The sequence below is a fragment of the Scylla paramamosain genome, chromosome 20 (assembly GCF_035594125.1).
Source record: "Scylla paramamosain isolate STU-SP2022 chromosome 20, ASM3559412v1, whole genome shotgun sequence".
NCBI lineage: Eukaryota > Metazoa > Arthropoda > Malacostraca > Decapoda > Portunidae > Scylla > Scylla paramamosain.
Genome location: NC_087170.1, coordinates 13148648 through 13166494, shown reverse-complemented (window position 1 = coordinate 13166494; position 17847 = coordinate 13148648). Strand labels below are relative to the sequence as shown.

Below are 17847 nucleotides of genomic sequence, written 5' to 3'. Positions count from 1 at the left end.
ACCTCATACTCTGACATCACAAGACAATACCTATAAGATAAAATAATAAATAGATAAATAAATAAGAAACGCCCATCCAGGAACCTACAATATTTCCACATTAACTCCACAAGAAGGTGAAACCAATTATGTCATGAATAGCGGGTTGCTGGGGACGACCGAGGGAGCCAGGGTAGTGGTGGCAGTGGTTGAGACTTTGGCATTGCCCTGGCACTGCTTTTAGTAGTGAGTGTGAGGCGGGAGTGGCTGGTGGTGGCATGCAACGAGTGCCGCTCTTCACGGACGGTGGGTGAGGCTGGTGAGGGAAGACGGGCGTGTGATGGTTTGTGAGGACGCTAGAGTGTGCGTCTGGTGATGTAGTGAGCTTGTGAGGACGTTAGGCTGTGTTTCTGGTGATGTAGTTGGCGTGTGAGGGGGTGAAGGCATGTCTAGTGATGTAGTGATTGTGTGAGGGCGTAAGTATGTGTGTCTGGTGATACAGTGGGCGTGTGAGAGCGTGAGAGTGTGTGTGGTGCTGTTGTGATCGTGTGTGTTTGGTGATCTAGTGTCCGTGATGGCGTGTGTTTGGTGATCTAATGGGTGATTGTGAGGGCGTGTTTAGTGATGTCATGGATTCTTGTTATGGGCAAACCTTCCTCTTTTGATGTGTTTATGTGGAAGTTATTATGATAGAAGCGAACTGCGCGCTGGGTTGTGATTAACGAAATGTGTAAAAAGAGAGAGGGGAAAAGTTCAACTAAAAATGATAAAAGTTTGATCTATATAAAGATTATGTTTTATATAAGAGCTATTAAGTTTATTACTAGTGATGGTGGGGATGAATTATGGTCGAGAGAGAGAGAGAGAGAGAGAGAGAGAGAGAGAGAGAGAGAGAGAGAGAGAGAGAGAGAGAGAGAGAGAGAGAGAGAGAGAGAGTTTATTTATGAACAGGGACGTACAGGTACTCTACACCACTCAATACTTTTAAATGTATTAAAGCAAAACAATGTAAAAACGTCAGGGCGGGAAAGGAAGGAGAGGAGAGGGGAAGAAAGAGAGGCGGGAGACGGTGCAAGGTAACAACCCAGATGGTTCTTTTTCTATTTATAGTCTCGTGTATTCTTACGTCTGGTCACCGTGCTGCTGCGGCGCCAAGACCTTGCTCTTACACACACTCAAATACAAAATGCTGAGACCCCATCACGTGTTGCACCGCGTGAGGAGTTTGTGTAAAGTTGCCGGGGTGTAAACTGACGTGTGCTGCAGCCTAGTACATTAAACACGGTACTCATGCCGCTCTACCATATACTGCTTGTCACTGACTCGAGTTCTTAAATTTCCCTGTAGGTTGTAAACTGACGCACGGTGCAGCTTGGTACACTAAACACGGTGCTCATGCTACTCTTTCCCTTCTACTAGTTTCTGAGTCACTGTTCTTAATGTTCTCTGTAGGTTAGCGTGTCACAGACGGGGGAAATAAATGTGGTATAGTGGTAGGCTTCGTGTGTGTGTGCGTGTGTCAGTGTGTGTGTGAGACAGCTCAATTTTTGCAGTGTCCGTCATTCTGTCAATCTACATGGTCGTGCTTCTGGCGTAATGATAAGCATACGACTGTTTTAATTTGTTGATCTTATTAGTAACGTTTGAAAATTTAATCACATCTTGCCTTAGTATTCAAAGTTGCTAGCAGGTATATATTACTCAACATTAATCCGTTTTCTGTTGGAGAGGGGACGTTACATATGCTAGCAATAGAAACATCAGACAGAACTCCGTAGTAGCAGTAACAGCCCTTAAATAACCTATGACGGAACCCTTCAGCCCGTGTTTCGTCCCATTAGTTCTATCGTCACCCCTCTGCATTTGCCAAGGTCAGCGGAGAAGGTGCGCATGCATACCCAAACAGGGGGTGTCATGTGGAGAGAGAAAAAAATAAATAAAAAATAAAACAGGAAGAGTGTGTAAGGAGCATTTGGAAAGGTATAGACAGAAAGATGGGACATGACTAAGGGAAAGAAAAGAATAGGGGAATATAAAGGGCAAGAATGGCTAAGGAAAGGGGGAGAGGGGACCGTGAGTAAAAAGGAAGGGAAGGAGACTCGGGTAAAGGATAAGAAGGAACGAGGAAAACAAGAAGAGACATGACTAAGGTAATTAAATGAATAAAGAAATATAAGGAAAAGGGAGGAAAGAGAAAGAAAGGAAGGGGAACGTGAGTAAAAGGATAGAGGAGGCCCGGGTAAAGAATAGGAAGGGACGAGGAAAACAAGAGAAAATGTCCAATGGAATTAAAGGAATAAGGAAATATAAGGAAAGGGGCTAAGGATAACGGAAGGAAGGAGCGAGAATGTAAGCAAAAGGGAAAGAAAGGAGACTAAGGTAAAGGATATGAAGGAACACACACCGAATGACGCCGCAATGTATGTACCTCGTTACCTCTTCACTTGGCAACGCTCATCAAAACACTACGCATATACTTGTTTTCCTGTGCTTCTCTCGTCCAAATGTTTAGTGCTGAGTGATTCTAGAGGGTGCTAACCGATATAAACTTTTTTTCTTTCTTTCTTTCTCTTTTTTTTCAGTCAAGTATTGAGTCTGTATGTTTTGGAATGTCACATAATTCACTTTTATATTATATTGGTTTTTGTTTTGTTTTTAACCTTTTTTTTCAGACTGAGTATTGGATTAGGTGTGATTTGATTGAAATGCATCACAGAACGCAATCATATTATGTATTTTTAACCTTTATTTTTTTTTTCAGCCATCGTATTTAGGTTGTGTGTGCTTTGAAATACGTCATATGATTCACTCCTTCGGTTAAGCAGACTACCTACTTTAACCCTTTCTCTCCATAGGCACTGAAAACCAACAAATACCCAAAGCTACTAATAAAAGCAAAGGAAATAATTAAATATATTTTATCCCTTCCTTTCACAGTCCCAGGAAACGATACTCTGTCGTTAATATTCCATCTTGTTTATTTTCTAACTTTTCACCCCAACACAGATTACCTACACTTTGCAAAGGCAGTGTACATCTGTATGTCTAGTATAATCATGTATGCACTTTTTTTATAATATTCTTGGCAGTGGTTGCCGTTTAGTTATAATTAAGTGTGTGTGTGTGTGTGTGTGTGTGTGTGTGCAGCAGCAGCCTATACATGTCTGTCTACCATCAGCTCATCACTCCTGCCCACTCATAGGCTAAGTATATTGGTGATTATACGTGTATGGCCTGTATATTTTGACTCATAGCCTAATTGTGTACTGATGTCCTTCCTTACATTTCATTGCCAGCAGGGTATTTCTTCAAGGCAAAGTTGACATGAGGAAGAAGCTAATCCACCAGTAATCCCTGTCAGGTATTAAAATTTTCACTTAGGTAGCTTCTTGAATTTATTACAGTTTTTGTTGACCAGGATTATTATTTTTTCCTTGTATGCATCCTTTATTCAAACTTTTTTTTTTGTATATCATCAACTACCTACGTCAGTACTTACAAATAGGAAGTTTATGTGACGTCAGACATTAATTTCAAGTTCTACATCCTTTAATATTATTTTTTTTTCATGTTATTGGTGCGTAAATTTGAGTCCTGTCAGATTTCCTAGGGCTTGTTGTGTGTGTGTGTGTGTCTGTGTGTAAACCACCACTCGTTCCTTCCTCACAACCTTGACCTTTCAGAAACATCCACGTGGGGCGTCGTGCCAGGATTCCCTTCCACATGTCCTCTGTTCTTCGTTTGTTACACTTGATGCTCAATTTTCACTACTATTGTTCTCTATCACCCTTTACCAGGAGCACTACCAAGGAAAGATAACCCGGACAGCACACACAAATCTTCTCCCCCGAAGCCTTCACTGAGTCATAAAATCCGCCGTAGAGTTTAAATCAGACGGCATTCGGAACATTCTCCAGGGGTCATGCAGCGTCTCTGGACCCGCCAAGTAGTGCCTTCAGTTGGTGGCTCTGCAGAACTCCTCATCTGACTCTCGCTACCCTCAGCTTGCTCCTCCTGACGTGTTAATCATTTCGTTAAACTCTCCCCCATTAGCGCCAAGATGACCTTCAGTTTCCCCAGGAGAGAGAAGAGAATAGGCTACGATTATGTCACCCCTGTACGATTGTGGGAAGAAGAGGGTGCGTACTGTCACTTCCCCTTCCTCTCGTGCTCCTAATACTGCTATCACCAAGAGACGTCTGTCCTGATACCCGATCCCCACCAGCCAGCCCTCAATACGGGGATCCAGGCAGCCCTCCCTCACCCTCCAATCCATTTTAATACCAAGGCTTGTATTCTTAAAAACTTTGAGCTCAGAGTATTTGCAGAGGCCACAGAGATGATTACTCGGGTCCTCGTGATGTTAAACCATTTCCAGACTCATAAGAACCCTTGAAAACATCCAGTAATTGCGTTTAGATACGGTTAAATTTTTAATCAAAAGGACGCTGAAGTGTTTGAGAATACGGACCTCAACTCTACTAAACTGATTTACATCCTCCCTGCAAATCACTTGCAGCTCTAACAGGGAGGTTGTTTTTGGCCTGTGTTTGGCCTCAGAAGGAGACTGATCGAAGCTGTCCACTTCAGGAACGAAGGATAAGTAGAGGTAGTCTCTTTAACCCTCCTTACCCCATCTGTCTTCGAGTGCTCCCCAGCCCCCACCTCTCCCTCCCCACCAACGGCCTTTTCATGACGGCTCTGAACTATTCTCTGTGACGATTCTCAAGGTAATTCCGTGGTGCTGTGAGTCTCCGTCCGTCTGCCTATCTGTATTACATGGCCCATCCGTCTGTCTGTCTGATCCCCAAGTGTACTTACGAGTGCTTCACTGCTCATCTCGTTTTCTTTTTGCAGAGTGAGGTGTCTAACGTGTGTTTGCAGCGAGTGAGTACTCAGCCCTCTGTACATGTCCCCGTGCCCTCTCCCACCATTCCCCATTATAATGTTGCCCCTCTCCCGTTCCCCCCACTTCCCCTCCCTATACGAAATGTTAACTATATTCTCGATATCCCTATATACAGTGTTATTATATTATGTGAAGTTATCCCCTATCCTTTTCCTGAGAATTTTATCACCCATCTTTTCCCCAGCATTCGCCATGAAGCTGAATGTGGCTCCCTTTTCCCTATGCAATCCCTCCCTATGAATCTTCTCGTCAATATTCTCTAGTATACATGTATGTTTATCCCCATTTTCTTTCCTCATACAATCCCTCTGACGGTTGTATATTTTTTTCCCCCACAACATCCCCATATGATGAAATGTGGCCTCTTTTTTTCCCCATTTACAATCCTCAATGTTATCCTCCCTCCTTATCCCATTTATTTAGTGACCTCTCACTCCCATATAAATACCCCATACATTGGTCCCCATTTATTGTAGCCACTCCAGATGACTCAAATCCCCACATATGCTACCATTTTCCCCCCCTATCATTGTTTCCCTTCATTCCACATACAGAGAACCAGAAAACAAATTCCCAGTCATATGCATTTACTTACTTCCAGTTTTGTTTATTATTATTTGTTATTATCACTAATCATTATGATTTTTTTAATTATGATTCCTAACTTTTTTTTTATATTTAGCATAATTTTTCCTCTTTCCCCCCTTCCCCATCATAACCCACCCATTTCCCCTCAGAGGTGTAGCTATCTCTCCACTCCCTCCCTCATCCCTCATCCCTCATTCCCTCCCCTGTTCCCTTATATGTATTAATAATTAATAATATCAAGTTTTTTTTTTCTGATCTATACAAGACTGATGTGGTGAAGTGAACCCATAAACTCAATTAATGCTGTCTTATTATTATTATTTTTCATTTATTTATTTATCTATTTATTTATTTATTTTTCTTTTTTCTTTTTTAGGTAAAGAAAGATTTCAGGGTAACGAGTTTTGAGTGTAATATTTTGTCTGTAATAGAAAGAGAAAGTAAAAATCACATAGATATATATCGTTCATCAGAGTTTGTCATTGATGGCCTTGAAAGGACCAACAAATATGATGCTGTACATTCTTCCTTTACATTCTACATGAACCTCAAGACATCCATTGACATCCTCCTCTTCCTTCTTTTCCTCCTCCTTTACCTTCTTTCAGTTCTTCCCACTCTTCCTTCTCTTCTGTCTGACTCATCTTTTCTTCCTACTCTTCTTTTATTTACTTACTCTCCTTAACATCTTATCAAAATACCTATTTTTCTTCCTCCTCCTCCTCTCCCTCAATTTTTATACATGTCCCAAAATTCTTATTAGTCTTCTTGGCCTTTCTTGTCTATCTGGTATCCTTCTATCAGACTTTTTTCCTACCCCTCCTTCATTTACATACATTCCTTAAGACCTCCCACATAACCCCCTCATTTTTCTCCTCCTCTACCTCAATTTTTACAGATCCCTCAAAATTCCAATCAGTCTTTTTGTTCTTTATTGTCTATTCAGCCTCCCTCTATTCTTACACACCCCTTTAAATTTCTATCAGTCTTCTTATTCTTTCTTAACTATCTAATCTTCCTCCATTCTTACACACCCCTCAAAATTCCAATCAGCTTTTCCCTTGTTTCTCATCTATCTACCCTCCCTTAATTCCAAACACCCTCTCCAAGATTTCTATTAATCATGGATGCTCCCTCGCCACCAGACATTGGGGCCAAGGTAGTAGATCCCCACCAGAATTTCGACGAGGAGGTGGTGGACCCCAATCACGTGTACAGCAATTGGCACCTCCTTCCTGACCTTCTGCTGGAGAGGATCTTTCAGTTCCTCACACTGTCAGAGAGGCACACTGCATCCCAGGTAAATTTTGGTGGTGTTAGTGTATTGGTGTGCTGGTGTGTGTCATATACCTCTTATGAAAAAAATGACATTCAGTAAAGTTACCCACAAGTCTCTATAGGTTATAGCTCACCAATTGATAAACACCTCCGTAATTCTACAGAGGTTTGTTATGTATATCACTTCCTACTTTGTGTTGTCTCACCCATCATCATCATTTTCATGTTTTCACCCTCCCTGTTAAGCAGCTTGTAAACCTCTTCCACTTCTTGTCTTCATAGTTATCTCCTCTGTGATGTTTGTCTTTCTCTAGGCTTCCTCCATTTGCTGTCTCTAAGTCTTTTTCTCCCCACTGGTCTCCTTCCAACAACCTCCAGTGTTTGATTGAAATTATATAATGCTCTTTTCCCTTCTTCATATGCTGTCTCTGGGTTTTCTTCAGTCTTCCCACTGGTCTCCTTACAGTAGTTTCTCTTATATTTTTCTGAGTAAAATAATACATTGGCTCTATTCCTTCCTCCACATGCTGTCTTTGAATCCTCTTCATTCTTCCCAATGGTCTCCTTACAACAATTCTTCTTACATTATTCTGAGTCAAACAATATACAATTCTCTTCCCTCCTGTTGCACCCATACCACCTTAGTTTGTACATCAGCACATCCATCACAGCATTTACTTGTCAGCTGGTGGACTGATGCCTCCCCTCCCTCTCTGCCTCCCCACAGGTGTGCTACAACTGGAGCAGGGCATTCGACTTTCCTCGTGTCTGGTACACTTTTGAACTCTATGACACCTTACTCACCAAGCGCAAGTTCAATTACTGTGCAGGATGGCAGGTAAGAATTGGAGAGAGAGAGAGATAGAGAGAGAGAGAGAGAGAGAGAGAGAGAGAGCTTTCATCTATAAGTCCTAGTTCATTCTTCCTCATGATTTTTTATATGTATACTAATAATTATATATTTTTTCCACCTTCTATTATCTACATTTCTTTCTCTTCTTCTCTTTGCATTACCTTTTCTTTCTGCCTTCCACACAATATCCACCCCATCCATCCTGCCCGAGAAAATTAATCAATAATCATTGTACAGAAACTGCTGTGCCACATCTATCTGCTCTTCTCTTTGCATCTTCTTTTCCTACACACAACAGCCATTCTCTTCCTGCCTTCTGCACCACACCTATCCCATTGGTCCCCACATCAGACAGTGAATAATCCCTCCTCTTAATCACTCCTCTATAGAAGTTCACCAAATCTGCCTGCTTTTTCTTTTATATCTTCTAATATGTACACCACAGTTCTTTCCTGTATCCTTCACAACACCTACTCCACCTATACCCAAGAAAATGAACTAGTAATTCCTCTTCTAATCTCTCCTCTTTACTGCTCTTTCTTTGTATCTTCTTTTCTTATATGCAATCCCTCCTCTAATCTCTCCTCTTTAGAAACTCCTGGACCACATCCGAGCAAGTGTGTTCCTCACCAAGAAGGGCAGTCACATCCGCACCCTCATCTTCCAGCCCATGAACAATCTCTTCAACCTGTACGAGTTCCTCAACATCAGCCTGTACCTGCACCACCACTGCCCAGGCACCCTTAACTATGTCCACACTGTCAGGTGAGTGTGTGTTCTTTCCATGTTGTTCTTACCTCATTGTATTTTTGCAGGGAGTCAGGTTTGTAATGTTCAGTCTTTAAAAGTTGAATGTTCCTTATACACACAGCTGTATATATATATATATATATATATATATATATATATATATATATATATATATATATATATATATATATATATATATATATATATATATATATATATATATATATATATATATATATATATATATATATATATATATATTTTTTTTTTTTTTTTTTTTTTTTTTTTTTTTTTTTTTTTTTTTTTCTTTCTCTCTCTCTTCCTTATTAGATTCTCCCTCTTTTTTCTTCCATCTTTCACCATTCTTTTCTCTCATATGTCACTCCTCTTCCCTCACACAGTTCCATCTCCCACACAGCCTAAATAACTTCATTCCTTCTTTATCATCCCCAATATTTGTCTTTTCCATCCTTCTCATCTCACATTTCTCCCACCTCCTCTCTTCAATCCTTCTCACTATTCTTTTCTTTCATTTCCCACTCTTCCTCCTCACAGATTCCAGTTTGCCTGCCATGTGATAGACCGTTCGGAGGAGCTGGTGTTCGGCACAGGGGGTCAGATCTTGGCCATGTTCAAGCAGGTGATGGGGGTGTTTGCCATGCTGCACACCCTGGAGCTGCGTGACCTACTGCTGGATGGCTGCGAGGGCATGACACTCCTGGATGATGTGGGTGAAGGAAGGAATACAGATTTTTTTTTTTCTTTTATATAATAGGGGTACTGATCAAAGGCAACAAAAAAAAGCAAAGGAAAGGAGTTGTGATCCATAAAAACACCCTTAAAAAACCTGTGTCAGTTCACCATGACTATCTTCCAAAGGCTGAAGAGATAATTAGCAGTGTTTGCAAGAATGTTTCTCCTGTTAATGATGTAGAACTCTTGGTAATCTGTGACCACAATCATTAAAGCAATCTTAAAAACTTGTGTAACTTCATCTAGAGCCTTTTGAAAGTAGTGAAGGTGTGGTGCAGGAATGTTTCAGGATACAGACCATGGTTTTGCTTTCCCTCAGGTGTGTGTGACGTGCTGCGAGACACTCAAGACTCTCGTGCTGATCAACCTGACAAAGATGAGCCACCCCATCCTCCACCCAGCAGCCTTTGTTAACCTGAAGACGCTCATCATTTCCCCACAGGTGTGATAGTTTGGGGTGACTGTGTAGCATCTTGATTGTTTTAAGAATTATGTGAATGTGTTATTTTATTATTAGATCATATGCCATTGCTGTATATTATGTGGCCAGCTGTGCAATGCCTAAGCTCTTGGGGTGTAGTATGGTGGTCTATGAGACTATCCCTTTCTGCCAGGAGCCAGTGGGACTAAGGGTGTGATTGATACGTGTATGTGTGTGTGTGTGTGTGTGTGTGTGTGTGTGTGTGTGTGTGTGTGTGTGTGTGTGTGTGTGTGTGTGTGTGTGTGTGTGAGGTGCTTTGTCTGGGCCACCATGTGTAGGATTGCTGGCCAGACAGATTATTAATTCTGAAGTATATTTATGTTTAAGTGTTTTTAGAATTGTATTTGTATCAGAACACAAATATGTAAACAACTTTTTGGGCTTGAAGAGAGATAGGTAACAGATGAATGAACAAATAACAGCACCATTATAACACAACCAACATGAATAAGAGAAATTTCACAGCATTTCAATCCTTTCACTTTGGTGATCAACAATTCTCAGCACTAAAAGCAATGCATGAAATCTTTACTAACATCAACAAGAAGGAAGGGGACAAAAAAGAATATATTTTGCAATTTCTACCTTCTATAATGGTAGGGGATGATTGTACAACTTGAATAAATATCTCAGAATGGCTAATGATTAAGGAAAGATGTTTGAAGCAAAAAATTCTCAGGTGCAGTAATCAGGATAGAACAAGAAGTAACTGGTTCAGGCTTAAAAAATGGAGGTTCAAGAAAGAGATAGGAGGAAATTGGTTTTCAAATAGCATTGCAGATGAATGGAATGGACTCAGTAATCGAGTTGTTAGTGCTGAGTCATTAGGGAGCTTTAAAAGAAGATTAGACATATTTGTAGATGGGGATGATAGGTGGAAATAGGTAGGCATATTGTATACAGGGACTGCCATGTGTAGACCTGATGACTTCTTGCAGCTTTCCTCATTTTCTTATGTTCTTATGTCAAAAAGCAGTGAATGAACTAACAAACCCTCCCTTAAAAGAACATAAGTGATGACCTGATGGAGCTGATTGGCCAGTCGAGGCTGCGTAACCTCCACATCGTGCAGAACAAGTACACAGAACACGGCAAGTCTCTCAGCTATAAGGTGTGGAAGGTGTGTCGCCGCAGCAACCCCTACCTGCGGGTGCACCTGCAAGTGGAGGGACCCTGCAAGAAGGAGATCATTTGGCAACCCCGAGCGGCTGTCAAGAGTGTTGTTTATGACTCCCCATATGCTAAGGTGAGGTGCTGGGTGCTGTTTTCTCTCTCTGTTGCTGTTGTGAATACCCTCTTCTGGTATTGTTTACTGTGGTACTCTACTGTAATGCTTCCTTTTCTCTTTGCCCCATCTGTCTGTTTCCTCTGCTTCTGTCATTGCCTTATGTCTTTCCCTCAGTTTCTGTCCTTTGCACTTCCTCCTGTCATTTCCTCTTCTGCCTGTCTCGTCTCTTTCTGTTCTTCATGCCTCCCTCTTTTATTGCCTCCTTCTACCATTACCTCCTCTGTCTCTCTCCTCTATTTGCCTCTGTTTCTGTCCTTTGTGCCTCCTTCTGTCATTTCTTCCATCTTTTGTTTCCTCTATTACTTCATTATTACAAACCAACAGAAGGCAACAGAACCACCACAGTCCTGACCAGTTTCCTTGTGTTCTTCTGCTGTGCCTCAGATCAGCCCCTGCATCATGATGGCCACTGTGGAAATGTACAAGCAGGACCTGGAGGTGTTTGCCCACATGCAGCTCCCTCGCTTCCACATGCCCAGTTCCTTCCATGAGAGGGCCGACTCCTCCCTGCTGCTCCTCGTCCGGCAGGCTCCCTACATCCACACCCTGGTAAGGATTGAATGTGGGATTTTAAGAAAATAGAGAGAGCATAAGGCCATTTGATCCATGCAAGGTAGCTCCTGAATTACTGATTTTGAAGGGTCATATGGAAAGGAGAAAGTATAAGTGTAAATGTTGGGAAAAAAAGCATTAAGCATACTGTGAAGAGATATGATAGAGTGAAGTGAGATGAGGTGGAGAGGTGCTGGTGTGTCAGGGATTGTTTTGGACAGGTGGTGAGGGAGAAGGTGTCCACTGCAACAGTCCTCCTTCTGGCACACACCGCCAAGAATCTGATCTACTTCTATATCCGAAGGAATGCCATCATGCTCAAGGTAATGTCTTTCTGCCTGTATTTACATGTTTATCATCAATATAAATTTTTCATTGATTAAAAAAAAATCACTAACATCACAAATGTACTTTGGAGATTTTACCTTTTGTTTATTATCACTGTGGAAGTGCTTTTTTAGTTGCTAAAGAAAAGGTCAATGAAATCACAGGCAGACTGGCCGTACAATCCTGACTGGACACCAGAGTTCTATGCGTGGCTGTGCAAGAATGCGCGGTCATACGAGGCGATGGAGAGGGAGGTGTCACAGATCCTGGGGCACCGCTGGCAGGCACTCACCGACAAGCAGTTCAAAATGATCAAGCTGGACCTCAACAAGAGTCTGTACTTGTAGCAGCTGCGGGAGAGCTGAAGTGAGGCTGACATGCATGAACTGAGTACTTGTGATGGTGCTGGTCAATTGCATTATTAGCTTTATTTTGTTGCTGTTATGAATTTTGAATTTTTATGTACCTATATGAAATTTGTGTGATATTTTTATACTCTTTTGTGATACCTGCATTTATTTTGAGTTCAGGCATCGTATTAAGTTTTATATTGATTGATACATATATATATTTGATTTATACAATGTAGGCATGTATGAAAGCCTTAATTTGCTAAGGGATACTGCAGGGTATGTTTCCAGTGCTGTATATGTGTTGATTTTAGTGCTGAGGTGCTGAACCAGAGGCACAAGCACTCCAAATATTATCCGGGGATCTGATAGTTGTAATGGTCCTGTCTGAGGTGCTTGGCTTTGGTGTCCCAGTCTGGGGTTCAGTCCTTGGCAGGGCCTCCTCATGGTAAAATTATTCCACCTTCAGATTAATTTCCCACTGTTTCTATTAAGTAACCAGTGAAGGTGTTGCAATGGTTGAAGCTGCTAATTTCAACGAGCAAAAAAAAACAAAAAAACTTCCAGACATTGAAAAGTCAGTCTCATCAGTCTTCTCTTAAAAACTTTCCACTTTTGTCAAGTTTTGAAGAAGAACAAATTAACTGCTGTTCTTATTTTTTTTTCTTTTTATTTTTTTTTTTGCATAATAGTATGTTTCCCAAAGTGCAGGATAAGTTAAATGTTGTGCCTATCTTGGTGTCTCAGAAATATGCCAGTTTGTAACACATTTCTCCATGTTTCCCACATATAGTGAAAGGTGACTAGTGGAAGGGGACAGAGAGGACTTTGAATAATGCCCCTGCAAACTTTCATTTCCATGCAGAAGAAAAGAATCTGAAGGAGGTAGGTTAATTTTTTTATCATTGTGATGCTTTCTTTTTTTCACTTTTGCCTTAAATAGCCCACTTTGTTGTATGCAAGAGAAGGCAAGTTGTATCCAGAGAGAGAGAGAGAGAGAGCAATTTAGCATCAAGTCTGCCAGATCCTTTTAAATCATTCTCCAAGCTCACAGCTTGGCTTTTTATCATCAAAGAATACACTTGATTCATTTTTCAGTGTTTGCTGGCCTCCAATACACACATTACCTGATTGTTATTCCGTTAACCTTGCTCACTGTATTAATGTGCTGAAATTATAAGATTTAAATGTCAGTTGAAAGGAGCTTGGGGATCAGTGAGTATTGTGGGATAGGGATTATAATATGGTTGTTAGGGAGAAGACTCAACTCTGTTCTTATCTTGGGTTGAAATATTACCATCTCATGTACCATTTAAACCTTTCACTGGTAAAGAGACTGATGCTATTTCATTTCAATAATTATAGTTTTAATGAACACAAATTAAAGTAAAGGCATTGAACAATTTTAATTTACCCATTACTTCTTTCCTCTCACTGGCTTCTAAATTATACTGCAGACTTGTGCTAGAGAATTTCATGAAGTTATTAGCAATAAAAGGATTAATTCAATAGATGCATTGCCATTTTTTGTAAGGAAAGTGTACAAAATTATACTTTGACTTGCACTGGATGATTTCATGTATTTATTAGTAGGAAAAGGATTCATTCACTAGGTACAGCCATTTTTTTGTAAGGAAAGGGTAAATGAACATCTGTTTACATTTATTTATTTATTTACAGAAATAGATACTAGTCAATATATGCATATAAACAAACTCCTTTGGTTGTCATTCTATTCAACAAGTGTGAGGGATGTTCAGAAGGTACCTTTAATCTTGGGATAACCTTGAGATCCTGTTTGACAGTAGCTGCCTCAGCCTGGTGGATCAATGATCTAACAAATTACCATTTAAGTTTTGCAAGACTTGCCAATATGAGTAACAGAAACCTTATATATAATCCCAAAAGGAATCTGGTGCTTATTGTAAATCCAGATTAATCTCTTCAACTGTGATCAATCAACATTTGTGTAAGTTTTGTGAATTCAAGATTATAAAATTTACATATTTTAACAAGAGTGATCTAGTCCTTTTGAAGGTTTGAGTTCATCTTTTCAATGAGGTCCAGATCTGGGAAGGCACTAAGGTCCATCCAGTGTGTGATTCCAACACATCCAGACACTTGGACATTATATAGATCAATTAATTTTTCACACAGTTTCAACAGGCAAGCAAGTAACAATATTATGTAGAGTGCATATGGAAACTTATTTTAATTTCTCCCATTGAGCTATCATAAACAATAATGGAATCTGACACTATAAATATTTAGGTAGACAAGAGCAATCCAATCACCAGGAAGTGTCCTCACTCTTAACTCCCAAGAGTGGAAAATATATACAAGATGCAGATGAGAGGAAAAATAGTTCTGCTTACATGTGTAGCAGCAATGTTAACAAACTACATACTTAGATTAGTTACTTCATGTTATCAGATCAATGTTGCATCTTAGATGCTACAAACTTGTTCTGTCAGTACTGCACATACAGGTGATGGCTTGGCACTAGTGATAAAAGTACCAGCACCACTTGATTGCAGGTGATGAGTGAAGGAGACCCAGGCAGAGATGACATGGTTTGAGTACTGCTCATTCTCAGTCTGACATGGATGAATATTTATGAATTGAGCACATGTGAGTCTCCAGCCTAACCCAGCTGTGTTGCCTCCATATCAGTGGGGTTTGGGCACATGGCCATCCACGTAGAAGTTGCGTGTGGCTTGAGGCAGCGTGAGGGTCATGCCATCCAGCTCCTTGGTCAGGATGATCTGGCAGCCTGGGAAGGCAAAGGCAGGCTTCAGTGATGGTATACAGGCATACACAGGGGGAGAAAAAGAGATTAAAAGAAATATTCTACATTACACACTGATAGTACCTGTTTTTACCATTAATGCAAACAATCGATCTCAACTAAAAGTAATCTTTCTCTTCCCTCTTCCACACTATTCATGAGCTTGGTTATACAGTCAGAACACATGGAGAAAGGAATTGTATAATTTGGAAAGCAACTGAAAGGGAAGGAGTGAATGGACTGGGAACCCTCTCTTTATGTCATGGCTACAATGAGACAAGGCATGTCCTCTCATCTTGGCTGGATCTAAGTCAGGTATATAGATACCCACACAAGGTACCAAACTTTGAGGAACAAACACAGCTTTACCCAGCCGAGAGGTGTCCTTGAGGAACACGGCAAGGTCCAGCATGTCCTCCTCCTCCTCTACAGGCTCTGGCAGACAGTCTACATGTGCATCATCCACGTACACATGACAGGTGCTACATGCCAGGGATGCCTCACACGCGCCTGGTGTGGGAAAAGGCATTATTATGTCTAGTGCTGTACATCATATTTCTTCCCTATATTTCATTAATTTGAATGAAGTGTTTTCATTCTTCTTTTCCTCATGATGCCATTTCATAATCTAAGCAGCATGTTACTTATAAATTATAAAGGCTGTGAAACTCCACTTAGTGTGACTGCTCAAGTTAAGTCATGAAGCTTCAGAATGAATTAAAAAATTCAGGGGATAGATGTACATATGCTATGTATTGGTAGGAACATTTTGGAATGAAGCAATGAGAGAGAAAAAAAAGGGCAAGCTCTTTTAATATTGGAAGAGAAACAGCAGTACTTTTTACATGAAGAGAAGGTTGGCCAAAGGCACAAAAAATATAGAGGAAAAGACCATATAACTAGCTGTTCTTAAAAAATTAAAATTAAAGAAGGTATTTCTAAAACAGAAGCATGTGGGAGGATGGGACAAGGGGAATATAGTGCAGTAAATAAAATGCATTGAAATGACATCCTAAGGGCATTTCTGCTGAGATCATCCTAGAGAGCTGCTAATGATGACAACAACTGGGTAACAAGTCGCCTTAACACACCTTCAAGATCAACGTTGAAGCGATGCGCCAGGTACAGCAGATTGTCCCCAACCTTGCCTCGCACTGGGATTTTCTTGCCATTTCGGTCAACAAATGTGATGTTTACACTGAGAATACAGTATGTTAGGAGGTGGAAGTTCAGTAATGTGATGGGAGACATACAGGAATATGTCATAATGTGTTTGCTTTGATACTGTCAGAAAAATTTCACTCTTTCCCCAGTCTCTCTATTCTTGATAAAACTATTTTTTCTGGTAGTTTTCAGCTGGTTTTGAATTCATCTGCTTGTTTGTTTTTTCTCACATATTAGTTTTTATGAGAAGATCTATCTGATGGGAAGGGTAAGAAAAGCCATGTTAAGACTGGTGAAAGATTGAAACATTAATTCCATACTTTCCCTATGCCAAGATAAAAATAATAAGTTTTGCCCATGGTGAACTGACTTTTTTGAAAAATTATAAATAGGGAAAGTTAGTGGAGGAAATACTTGTAAAAAACCCAATTGTAAATGTGGTAAAGAAATTCAAATAACCATCACGAATCTTATCAATATCTATACAAGTATTCACAAGTTTCCTTTACTGTGGACAGAGAAGGCTTAGTGGAAATGGCATGATGCAGTGACTGACTGCTGCACACAACACTTACATTTCTTCCTCTGACTTGGGGTCCTCCCACTCATACTTCCCGTGCTGCATGCCTGAAAGGTCACATTGTGATCAGAATAACAGTTTGTCAACAGTGATGGCAGTAAGGGTGATATGCATGTGATCACATAAGTAAAGGAAAAAAAAAAAAGTAATTTCCTGGAAAGCAAGTCGGATTCTTACAACACCGCACTAAATCTATGAAAATATAGTTTTGACAAAAGAAAACGCTAATAAAATGCGAAAACGTACGTTGATAAAACGAATAATTATTATGTTTGGTGAGGTGAAAAGAACGGAATTGTTCTTTGCATACAATATATTTCACCATGCCTACAGGGGTCTATACACTGGCCTATCCTCTTGAAATGCATTACATACTGGATGTACTACATTACCTCTCAACAAATATCACTGAACCATTAGTATATTCGAGGTCACGAACCTCTTTTACATTACCCATAAAACCTGTCAACATTGCATAAGAGTCCCCCTTGGTGGTGTTAACTAACAAGGTCAAGCAGGCTGGCTTGCTGCTCTGCCCTGCCCTGCACTCACTGGGCGTGGTCACGAGGCACCTCTGTGCCACCTTCTTCTGGGGCCTGGGCACGATGGTGTAAGTCCTGGCGGCGGCGTGGCCACGTGCCAGGGCTCGCACACCCCGCCAGGCGCCGAGCACCCACACAGGCCGCGCCATGCTGCTGGGCTGTGTTGTGTTGACGTTCTGCACAAGCTGGATTGACGCGGATTTGTGCAAGTTGGATTGAGATGGATTCTAAATTTTACCACTTTTGATTTTGTCTTCATTATTATGAACAAATAATGATAAATTAGTTCAGTAGATTAATAAATAAAATGCAAAATTAAGTATATAACAAAATGTAATGCATTATTACTATTGTTGAAAATACGTGGAGATGTAGTACGGGTTAACAAGGGGCAATTTTTCCTCCCGGCTAGGTCCAACCACCCATAAGTACTGCCGGCATGCCCGGCAGGCTTCAGTCAAAAGCATTCACACGGTCGAGAGCAGCCGCTGGCCCGCTGGCCCGCTGCATCAGAACAAAAACAATCAAGATGGAATCCTCTTCCGACAAAAGCAAAAGAGGAAACAGTTGTCGACTCGTTTTTGGCTAGCGAGAAGGAATACAAGTAGTGTTTATTACAGACTCTTGCGAGCAGTAGTAGTAATAGAAGCAGTAGTAGCAGGGTT

The 17847-nt window shown here is 40.7% G+C and overlaps 2 protein-coding genes across 4 annotated transcripts; one reads left to right on the top strand and one right to left on the bottom strand.

Moving 5' to 3' along the window:
* Positions 1-162: 162 nt before the first annotated feature.
* Positions 163-13823, top strand: LOC135110360 (uncharacterized). Of its 2 annotated transcripts, XM_064022617.1 has the most exons (11): positions 176-285; positions 3777-4118; positions 6622-6776; positions 7482-7592; positions 8200-8372; positions 8913-9084; positions 9430-9552; positions 10598-10837; positions 11264-11428; positions 11653-11754; positions 11923-13823. In XM_064022617.1, exons 2-11 carry the CDS (start codon positions 4040-4042, stop codon positions 12103-12105), a joined length of 1503 nt encoding a protein of 500 aa, XP_063878687.1. In that variant the 5' UTR covers positions 176-285; positions 3777-4039; the 3' UTR covers positions 12106-13823. The 2 variants fall into 2 exon arrangements, with proteins under 2 accessions (XP_063878688.1, XP_063878687.1); XM_064022618.1 differs by lacking the exon at positions 3777-4118 and having other exon boundaries at positions 163-285.
* Positions 13764-17807, bottom strand: LOC135110362 (ferredoxin-2, mitochondrial-like). 2 transcript variants are annotated; one of them, XM_064022623.1, is made up of 6 exons: positions 17531-17807; positions 17193-17367; positions 16636-16687; positions 15988-16094; positions 15266-15406; positions 13764-14881 (listed from the first exon to the last, which is right to left on the bottom strand). In XM_064022623.1, exons 2-6 carry the CDS (start codon positions 17329-17331, stop codon positions 14778-14780), a joined length of 543 nt encoding a protein of 180 aa, XP_063878693.1. In that variant the 5' UTR covers positions 17332-17367; positions 17531-17807; the 3' UTR covers positions 13764-14777. The 2 variants fall into 2 exon arrangements, with proteins under 2 accessions (XP_063878693.1, XP_063878692.1); XM_064022622.1 differs by lacking the exon at positions 17531-17807 and having other exon boundaries at positions 17193-17451.
* Between the last annotated feature and the right edge of the window lie 40 nt (positions 17808-17847).

What these genes read in the sequence shown, in the direction of transcription:
- LOC135110362 (XM_064022623.1), bottom strand. Translation starts at nt 17,331, where the DNA reads ATGGCGCGGCCTGTGTGGGTGCTCGGCGCCTGGCGGGGTGTGCGAGCC. An exon ending in CTTCAACGTTGATCTTGAAG is followed by an intron (nt 15,407 to 15,987) that starts GTGTGTTAAGGC and finishes TTCCCACACCAG; the next exon opens with GCGCGTGTGAGGCATCCCTG. An exon ending in CAAGGACACCTCTCGGCTGG is followed by an intron (nt 14,882 to 15,265) that starts GTAAAGCTGTGT and finishes TTGCCTTCCCAG; the next exon opens with GCTGCCAGATCATCCTGACC.
- LOC135110360 (XM_064022617.1), top strand. Translation starts at nt 4,040, where the DNA reads ATGACCTTCAGTTTCCCCAGGAGAGAGAAGAGAATAGGCTACGATTAT. An exon ending in GCATGACACTCCTGGATGAT is followed by an intron (nt 9,085 to 9,429) that starts GTGGGTGAAGGA and finishes GCTTTCCCTCAG; the next exon opens with GTGTGTGTGACGTGCTGCGA. An exon ending in ATGACTCCCCATATGCTAAG is followed by an intron (nt 10,838 to 11,263) that starts GTGAGGTGCTGG and finishes GCTGTGCCTCAG; the next exon opens with ATCAGCCCCTGCATCATGAT.